This window comes from Hyperoodon ampullatus (genome assembly GCF_949752795.1).
Source record: "Hyperoodon ampullatus genome assembly, chromosome: 13".
In the NCBI taxonomy this organism is placed as follows: domain Eukaryota; kingdom Metazoa; phylum Chordata; class Mammalia; order Artiodactyla; family Ziphiidae; genus Hyperoodon; species Hyperoodon ampullatus.
In genome coordinates, this window is record NC_136926.1 from 57,757,109 (window position 1) to 57,767,057 (window position 9,949).

The window sequence follows — 9,949 nt, forward strand, 5'->3', positions numbered from 1 at the left end:
CTACCAACACTTAAAAGTTCAGCAAAGTCCTCATTCTTTAATTCTCTAGTCATTATGGCTTTTACTATTTTCTACTGTCTCCAAGAACACTTTGGACTCTATTTACTCAAATAGCTAACTACTTATCTGTCAATTTTTTTACATCTATTATTTTTCCTTCCCCATTAAACTCCTTGATGGCACTTTTTGTGTACTTCCTTATGATTAGAAAAGTACTGCTCCTTCAGTAGAAGCAATAAATAGGTATTGATCTGCATGGGCAAAAATAATACCACAATCAATAATTTACCAAGAAGAAATTAGTAAATTATAACAGTGGAGACTACAGAAATTTGGTATGAGTCAAACACTCATCTGCTTTACACAGATTGTCTTCTTGAAACAAAAGCCTAAATGTATAGAAACAAACCATAAGATACTCTTACGAAGGGGAAAAAACAGAGTTTTTTTTTAATTTTTCAAGACAAAGTCTTTGTAAAGGAGATAAAGCTTCTGAAGAACTTCAAATGGTTCTAGTTGCAAGGGTACAATTAGAAAAAGGTTTCAGAATTTTAGATAATCTTATTGTCTTATAATATGTGGGTTATCAATCAGCTGGAAATGTGTAAAATATAACTAATTCCTTAGTGGCCACTTCCCCAGCCTAATCATGGTGCTTCTTGGATTTCTGTGATCCCTCCCATCTGTGACCACATAGATAAGCACCTCTGTGACTACTTCTGCCTTCTTTTTGGTTTCCCATACATAGGATTTTGCTTCTAACTAAATTTTAACTTTCTTTCATAGAGGGACTTTTCCCATCTTCAAAAAACCCAATACAGACCTGAGACTACACAGAGAGCATGCAACAAATTTTTCATTAGACTTACTCAATTTCATCCATCCCAAATATCAACCTGAAATCCAGATACATCTCAAAAGCCCACTATCTGTCAGATAAGGAGTGATGATAAAAACAGCAATTCCTTTTCTAAAGTTCTCTAGGAAGTGAAACATGTTTCACAGCAGAGCATAACAATTTGAAATCCTGAAATACAAAAAGCAAGTCTCCACACTCAGAAATGAGGCTCATCCCCCACGCAGTGGCATCTGGTTACTAAGAGAGGACTAATTCCTGTCCTTGGATGCCCGAGTACACCTTCTATTACACTAACTTAAATGAAAACACCGAGGGAAGAAGATGACCCTAAAGATTTATCTGAGGATATGGCCATATTAGATCCCCTCAAATCCTTTAATTTGCAAAAAGTCCTGAAGTCGGTGAACCAAACAAATAGCAGCTCTCTCCCCATGCTGCGTAACTTGGGTGATATTTATAGACAAGGAAAAGTTCTGTGTTCAGCAATTTCCTAATCAACTAAGAACAAATGGAGAAAGCAAATCCATGAAATAAGGAAGGGCAACACCACCTAGCTATGACTTAAAATGTGGCAGAGAAATGTTAGCGCCATTACCCTCCTGAGCCTCCTGCCCCAGTCCAGAGGCATTCATCAGAGATGGTACAGAAGCTGAAACTTGAGGAAATGGCCTGAGGCCGTTAAAGCTGTAGCCTTCCGCCAGCGGCCCTATAGAAGAGGACCCTGCAAAGGAAAAGGAGGGGCCCCGCAAAAAGCCTCAGATATCCATGACACATTTCCTGGATTCTTTTTTTTTTTTTTTTTTTTTGGTCTAATGTGATGTAATTTATCATTGACAGTTTCTGGTAATAAATTCAAATTCAAAACATCATTTAAAAATACTTACTATGTGCATGTCAAGTCCTGAGAGAGAAGCTGGAGACCCTCCAAAACAGAAGGAATGGCCACCATCTTCAAAACATGAGATATTTCAGAAGCTGGCTTTTGTTTTTGATTTTGCTTTTTCTTGGGCTTATGAATTATTAGTCCTTCACCCGGACATCCATCTCCTCCACTTTTCTACCTTCAGTAGGTCTGTCTCTTGAATGTCCCAGGCAGATGAACCATATATTGTTGTTTTCCAGCTGCACTGGAAAAACCTATTTCATACCATGGAATTCTGTCAGGAAAACCTTCTCTAAAATATGACTTAACTGCCTCCATACTAAATCTCAAATTATTTCTTCTCATCTTTGGTTCATAGGAAAGTGAATAACCTGTTTCCTCTTTATGACTATGTTTATATTTGCAGATTCATAAGTAGAAAAGGACTTCTGGATTTAAGGAATACAATTGCAGAATTTCTCCACACAGTGAGCACATGAAAATAAAAGAATGAGGGAATATCAGAGCTCAAAGAACTGCAGAGAATGGTTCCCTCCCTATTCAAGTTCCTCCTGTTTCTCAAGTGGGGACTGTGCCCTAGGGAATTTGGGGCATCTGCACAGTGGCTCGCATTCTCCTTTGAGGCATGCTGGCTGTGGAGAAAGGGTAGCCCCACAGACTCCAAATTAGTTTCTTTTGCTCTTTTTCCATTTCACCCTGTAAGTTAAGACAATTATGAGTTGTCTAGCATGGAAAGGCAAAAATAATCTGCTGAATGGATTTTTTACTTTCTTTGAGACTTAAGTTCAAGTTTATTTAGGTTGGTTTGAAACCTGTTTCTTCATCTCTTTTTCTCTTCTTGGCCGTTAAATCCCAACTCTAGAATCACCTTCCTCAGATTCCTCTTTTCAGCTTTCTTGCCTTGATATGCCTGTGAATCAGTATATTAACTTGACAAGTTTCTGTGGTCTCAAGTTTCCTAGATTCTCCATGAAAAGATATGTCTTATACCCTACTGACCTCAAATAATTCAAATAGGACTAGGAAAATTATTCACAACTTCCATGGGCACAACTTGCCAACTGCTCTATATCTGTTTGTTTTTGCAGGAAGGTGGGGGTGAGACAAGGGGATTCATAGACAGGCTAGCTTGGTGAAACAATCAGCCAGGTTTTTTTTTGGAACCGCTAGACCAAGACAATAGACAGGAGCAGAGCACAGCATCTCGAAGTGGGCTTGGATCTAAGCAGCTGTGCAGTTAATGTTATGAAATGTCTTGAAAGCAAGTAACAGAGGTTGGCCAAGACAAATGTTAAGATCTGGGGGCTTCCCTGGTGGCGCAGTGGTTGAGAATCCACCTGCTGATGCAGGGGACACGGGTTCGTGCCCCAGTCAGGGAAGATCCCACATGCCGCGGAGCGGCTGGGACCGTGAGCAATGGCCGCTGAGCCTGCGCATCCGGAGCCTGTGCTCCGCAACGACAGAGGCCACAACAGTGAGAGGCCCACGTACCGCAAAAAAAAAAAAAAAAAGATCTGGAATTTGTTTCAGAGGAATTGGAAAACTAAACAACAGCCAAGTCAACGATTCTCACTCATCAGCATATAAAAATCTAGATCATGAATTAAAAACAAAAAGATATTGCCAAGAAAGTCAGGAAAAGGCACTGATTATAAGAACTAGGTTTTGTTTTTGTTTTCTAAAGGAGCTTGGTAATGAGAGAAAATATAAAATAACAAGATATTTCAGTGAGGAAAATGAAAGCAAAGTCAGCTATGGCCACAAACTGAGATGAAGATAGCCCAGTAAATACTGACCTATAGCTCCACATATTCATCACACAGTCCTTCACACCAGCCCGGATTCCCTCCTCCAGAGTCACCCATGACCTCAAACCATGGTTGAAGGACATTTTGCTACCAAGGCAAAGGATATCAATTTGCTACCCTTCTCATCTCTGACTTTTGTGGCTGAGGGTTCTGACTAAAACAGTGTCTGTCTAGGGTATCTATGAGCAGAATCATGACAAACATCTAAAAGAGATCTAAAGGAACTACAAAAGAATTTTCTAGAAGAAACCCTACACTGTAAGACTAAAAGAGACATTGAGATCTTTATCTCCAGTGCCCACCCCATGCTGCCTTAGGGCAGTAAAGGTGTTTTCATGCTGTAGATGAAGGTACCTAGGCCCAGAGACATCCCCAGGGTGAGGAAGTATGGAGGACAGACTAGAATCAAAGTGTCCCATGGCTCAGTTAGGACCAGGGCCTTCCCACTGGACCACATGTTCCCCTCTTCACTGTGTGGTAAGAAGACCTCCTCATATTTACAGAAACTTTAAAATCAATTACTGTATTGGCTCTGGAAGAGATATTGTAACCTGTCCAGAGTAATACAATCAGCCATGTGCAGTATTACTATCCTCTATGAAGAACTTGAATAAATAAGACATTTATAAAAATGAATGGAAAATCTGAAATGAATATCCCAAGAACCATGAAAAAATGAGCTAAGAGAAATTGAATTTTCTTTGAGTCTCTGAGAGAGAGGCAGCAGTTGAGGATTTTATACATAATTTATAAGGAAAATTGTCCCATTCACTCAGATATACACCGTATCAGTTTGTGAGAAAGATTAAGCAAGCCGCCTTTTTTTTTTTTTAATTTAAATCAAATATAGGTATGGAAGAAAATGAATTCTGAATGAGGGAAAATGCAATGAGTCTCATAGCAAGGTTTACCAGAATTTACATGAGAGTTTAATTTGTTTTATTTTTATTTATTTTTATTTTTTTTAAATACTTCTCTTTCCACTGTTTATTATTAATGTACAAAATATACAAAACCAAAAGAAAAAAGAAAATACTCATCCTCAAATCCATTGTGGCTCTAACCCGAGACCCTGCACAAAACCCAGCCAATTCACTGTTTTCATAGAAAACAACTGATGCTGAGACAGGTGAAGGAGAGGGCTGGGAGAGGGCAGGTCATCTTATCGAATCCACCCAGGAAGGCACCTGGTGGGGATTCAGAGGTGGCTGACAGGACAAGGGAGCTGGAGGCCTCACACCCACAAGGTTCCAGGTGGGGGCCAGGAGCACGCTAACTCCCAGAGGCAGTGCATGTAGTGTGACTGGCATGCCCAGCACACCGGGCTTCAGTTGAAAAGCTGGTCTCACTGAAGTGTTTTAATTTCCAGAATAAGCTGCAGGCAAGGGTGGACCACCACCAGTGGCCTCACCTATGCCAGCTAAAACTTTTCACCGGATGCCGATGTGAATTTGCCATCATTGAACCTAGCATACCCATGATGCAAACTTGGGTGTTCACGGAAGATTGCAACGTCTTACTTGAGAAAGGACTCAATGTAAAGCCTGTGTCAGGGGAGGAGTGGGGATGATGTGTTCCAGAACTCAAATCCAGCCTGATTGAGTCCTCTCAGTGCAGTGGGATACACAATACCCCTTTTACCATCTCCCCACCCCACGAGGAAGCATGAATTTGGCGGGGATGATTTCATAAGTGCAGCTGATCCCGTGTCAGAGTTCTGTGTGCATGTGGAGGACCCACAAGAGGAGAGTAGAGGTGTTCTCCAGGATAACCAGCTTTAGGTTCTCAGGCATAAAGGGTAATACCAGAGAGGCGCTTGGCATAAAGGGCAAATCTCCTCAAAAAATGAAGCCAACCGGGTCTCCTCTTCAGCAGTCCAGGGTACAGAATGTGTCCAGTCTCTCTCCTCCCCATACTGGAGGAAAATATGTACATCAATGCGCACCAGTGATCAGAAAACCCCCAGGAACCCAGGCAGGTGGGCACTGAGGGGGCCGGCTCCTCATCAGCTAGGGAAAGGGGAAAATGGGCCCCACAGAAGCCATAAAAGGGTGGAAGGAGCAAGGCTGTAGTCCACAGGAGTGTGGGCGGGGTGGGCAGGTGGTCCCTAGGGCAGGGGGGGCCCATTGACACCCGGGTGGTAGAAGCCACAGTTGTTCTCATAGCGGCAGTTACCCTTCATCATGAAATGTCGACAAACGGCGATTTGACATGTCTCCTCCATGGCTGTGGCCTCCATCATGCCCTCGGTGGGCCCCTCCGCCATGGCCAGGGCCATCATGGCCACGGTGCTCATGAGGGGGTGGCCCTCGATGGTCGTGGCCTCAGTGACCAGGGCCATCATCAGGCCGGTGGCCATGGGGCCCCCCATGTCCAGGGCCTTCATGGGGTCGATGTCCACCACCAGCACCCATTCCTCCACCAGGGCCTTCATGAGGACGATGGCCACGGCCACCACCCATGCCACCGCCAGGGCCTTTGTGGGGCCGATGCCCACTGCCCATGCCACTGCCAGGGCCTTCATGGGGACGATGTCCGCTGCCACTGCTCATGCCCCCACCAGGGCCTTCATGGGGATGATGCCCACCACCTCCGACCATGCCCCCACCAGGGCCCCCTCGTCCATTTGGAGGTCCTCCTCCAGAGCAACCTCCTCTGGCCCCTCGGAATGGAGGAGGAAGAGGAGGTGGTACACTCCCACCTTGGCCACCACGGCCTCTATGGTATGGCCCCGGACCTGGTCCCCCATGCATCGGGCCACCCCGCATGGGGTCACCTGGGCCATCCCAGAAGGGATCACCCCCCCGGGGAGGGGGTGGGGGACCCAGGAGACGTGGACCCACTGGCCCACCAGGGCCCCCAGGGCCCCCATGGGGACCTGGCATAGGTCCGCCAGGCCCAGGGGGGAAGTGCTGCATGCCCTTGGGGCCCCCAGGGCCTCCCGGTGGGAAACCATTGGCTATGGGACCAGGGCCTAAGAGTCCATGAGGCACCAGCATCTGCTTGATCTTGTCTGAATAGTCTGGTTGCTTCAGCAGTTCCTCTGAGGGATGACTGTTAGGGCTACCCATGATGAAGGTGAGGATCTCCTGCACATTGATGACTCCTCCTCCAGGACCCTGGGGGCTCTTCCCGGCACCCATGCTTCCCATAAGATTGGCCAGAACAGGAGGCAACTTGGAACCACCCGCCCCATCGGGTGAGCCACCGGTTCCCCCAGGCTCCAGGGTCTCAACATATGGGGTCTCATCCATGGAACATTCCTCATCTAGGGGGATGAGTTTTGGGGGGATAGGCTCATAAGGCTCAGGATCAGGCTCGTGAGGACTTTCCTTGTTCAGGAAGAGCTCCTGAAGGATCCCCTTCTCCCGCTCAGCCTGGATGTACCGCTCCTGGCTGTTGCTTCCAGGGGTGACAAGAGGCGAGGGCAGCACCAGGGGCCGGGGGCACACCCAGGGCACCTTCTCCTCCATGTTGTCGTGGCTCAGAGGCCAGGCCGTCTCAAACGCGTGTCGGTCTGACAGTATCTCTCGCTTAGCTGCCTCGCCAAAGTCCTTGATCTTATTCACATTCACTCGTTCAGTTTCATCCAGTTCAAAATAGAAATACTCTCTCAGTTTGCCCTCCTCAGGACAGGTCACAGCTTTCCTCTTCCTGCTTTTCCGGGTCAGCTGGCTAGGATCTCTGGGACTCTCCACTGGCTTTGCATCCAGAGCTCCTGGCTCCAAAGAGGCAGTATCCATGAGCTCTGGGACTTCAACAGGGGGAACTGGGGTCCCTGGAAGTTCTGTGTCCATAGCCTCAGAAGGAGGTGCTGGCTCTGGGGAAGAAGGTTTGGCTGTGCTCGGTTCTGTGCTCGTTTTCCCTTCAAATGGGCTTGGCTTGGCAGCTGTGGGTGACAGCACCTTCTTCTTCTTCTTAATTTTGATGCCTGGAACAGGGGCTGAATTGAGCACATCCAGAAAGCCCAGGCCCTCCATAGGCTGTGGCGGGATGATCTTCACTTTGATCTCTTTGGTGGCATTGGGTGTTGTGTTGAGTGGCTTGTATTTCTTCTCTGCAGGGGGCACAGCATCTCCTGCGGCAGCTGTGGAACTCTGACGCTTGAGGGGGATGGGTTTAAGGTTGTACTTGTCAGAAACCACCACTGCACTGGCATTCTTCTTCACAGGCACCAAAGACGGGGTCTCCAGCTCTAGTCCGGTAGAGCGGAACTTGGCGTGACTGGGCGCCGTGGTTCGGAGGGACTGGGGCTTCTCCCTCTTCTTCTCCGGGGCCTCCTCGGCCCGAGTCTCAACCTTCACCTCAGTCAACGGTCGCTCAGGAGGGGTGGTTCGACTCTTTCCCTCTTCTTTCCATTTCTTCTTATCTTTCTCAGCAGGCTGGGTACTGCTCTGGGAGCGGATCACTGCCATCCAGTCGCTGACAAGGACTGAGGCCAATTTCCGGAGCTCTCCATCCTCACTTGACTTGCTCAGCTGCTTCACCAGTTTGGCTGTGTTGTTCTGCTTGAGATGGTCAACAGTGAGTGGTAGGTGCTGCAGGGTCAGCAGAATTTGATGCAAGAGGGGAATGTTGTTGGTTGTCTTTGAATATGTCAGCCAATTGTTAAGAAGCTTGTAACCACCAACATCAATAAACTTGACCAATATTTCTGGTGAACGTGTCTGCAGGAGAATGTTCAAGTAAGTGCATCGACTCACCATCTTTCGTGCTTCCTTCATCAGACTGAAGATCTTCGACATCCCATCCACACTCTTGACTTCCCCATCTCGGTTAAGGAAGCTATCCAGGCCCTTGAGAAGCTCTTTGGGGTCTATGGGACCCGAACCCATGATCGAGGTTTTTATCCAATTTTTTTTGCGACGTCAGCACCTCGGGCTCAGGCGGGGAGGGGGTTAAAATTTTGGAGAAAAAAAATAAACCAACCAACCAGGACCCAAAACTCAATTATTTGGGGGGCCTCATTGGATCAAAAAGTCTCCTTTAAAAAAATAAAGGCCAACTCAGTATTCATTTCCCCCCCACCCAACTCCATGTAGGGAGGGGGGTCTTAGAAAAAAAGTTCTGAGTGGATTAAAAAAAGTAAACGCTGGATGAGTGAATTTGGGTGGGTTTGGGAAGGGAGGGTGGTTGATTATTTTTGAAGTTATGTGGTGACGGTCCTTCGGCCACAGATTTCAAGTCCCAGGCAGCGTGGGCTGGTGGGGTGGGCAAGATAGGTGGTAAGGTTCAGAAGACACAAGTGGTTGGGCTGGTGGCTGCTGTTTTCCCTTTCCCCCCTCTCTCAGGATCCTTTCAAGGGCTTAGATGTTGCTGCGGCTTGTTTCTTTTCTCCTCGTGGCTGGCCCGTCTTTCTCCGAGAAAATTCAAACCAGCTGATTGGCTATCCTGCCTTACCCTTCGCTCAGCCTCTTCCCCCGGGCACCCTCTTCCGCCTCCTTCCTGGCCTCCGAACGCGTACGCTTGACCTAGCGGCCTAGCCCCTCCCTTTCCTCTGCTTCCACCACTTCCGCCGTCGAGATCATTTCTCACCAAGGGTTGGTAGAATCAGACCGGCGCATACGCAGTGAGAGGATCGCGGTCAAAATCGACTTCAAAATTGCTTAAAGTACAAACTGTAAGAGTGGGATCTAAGAGTCGTAGTGGCTGGTTCAGCAAAAACGCAATTGTGTGGTCGAATTCGATTGTGACGCAGTTGAAATTGGCCCCTCCCTACGGCTCCCCTTTCACGCTTCCTTAATTTGTTTTAAATGAGTAACTTTGACCTTATTTATTGATCAGTAATAACAAAAGATCCCCAAAGTCCCACTTAGTGCTAAAGCTTCCTGTTCTCATTTTCCCTCTGCTCTAAAGAAAGCTGGTCGTTGGCGTAAATAACACAGACTTCTCTGGATACCTATGATTTGAACAGCATCAGTAAAGTACTCAGAACTGGTTATCATTATCTCTTAAAATGTTAGCATAATGAATTCAGTCCTTGGAAATTTTTACCCTTAGAGAAGCTTTTAAATTGCTAATACTCCTAGAAACACAGATCTAATTTCCCCACTAAGGTATTGGTAACTTCCTCTAAACCTCAAATTAAGAGGATTCAGGGAGGCTAGACAAGGAAAAAGAAATAGACTTTGGAAGGAGGGGAATAAGTGTAGTAACTGAAAATTAGAAAGAAGGAAAACCAGACTATTATGATGGCACAATTTTGCTGGTAGGAGCTCAGAATAGGTCAAGAAGATCTATACCAGCAATCTCCATAGAAAACATCTGTCATTTACCATGGCTCCTTTTCATTTGAGCCCTCCCCTTATCCCTCTTCTCTATCCAGGAACATCATTCTGATCACCCCTTGGACCACTGTGAATTCCTCCAGCAGTAGTGGCAAGTAGACACTAACCTATA

At 46.5% G+C, this 9,949-nt stretch overlaps 1 protein-coding gene across 1 annotated transcript; it reads right to left on the reverse strand.

Moving 5' to 3' along the window:
- Window positions 1-5,657: 5,657 nt before the first annotated feature.
- Window positions 5,658-8,385, reverse strand: LOC307061877 (serine/threonine-protein phosphatase 1 regulatory subunit 10-like; the record flags this gene model as incomplete). The annotated part of the gene is given in 3 exon segments (XM_079717251.1): window positions 5,658-5,751; window positions 5,753-5,874; window positions 5,878-8,385. Coding segments are annotated over 3 exon segments (2,724 nt in total).
- Between the last annotated feature and the right edge of the window lie 1,564 nt (window positions 8,386-9,949).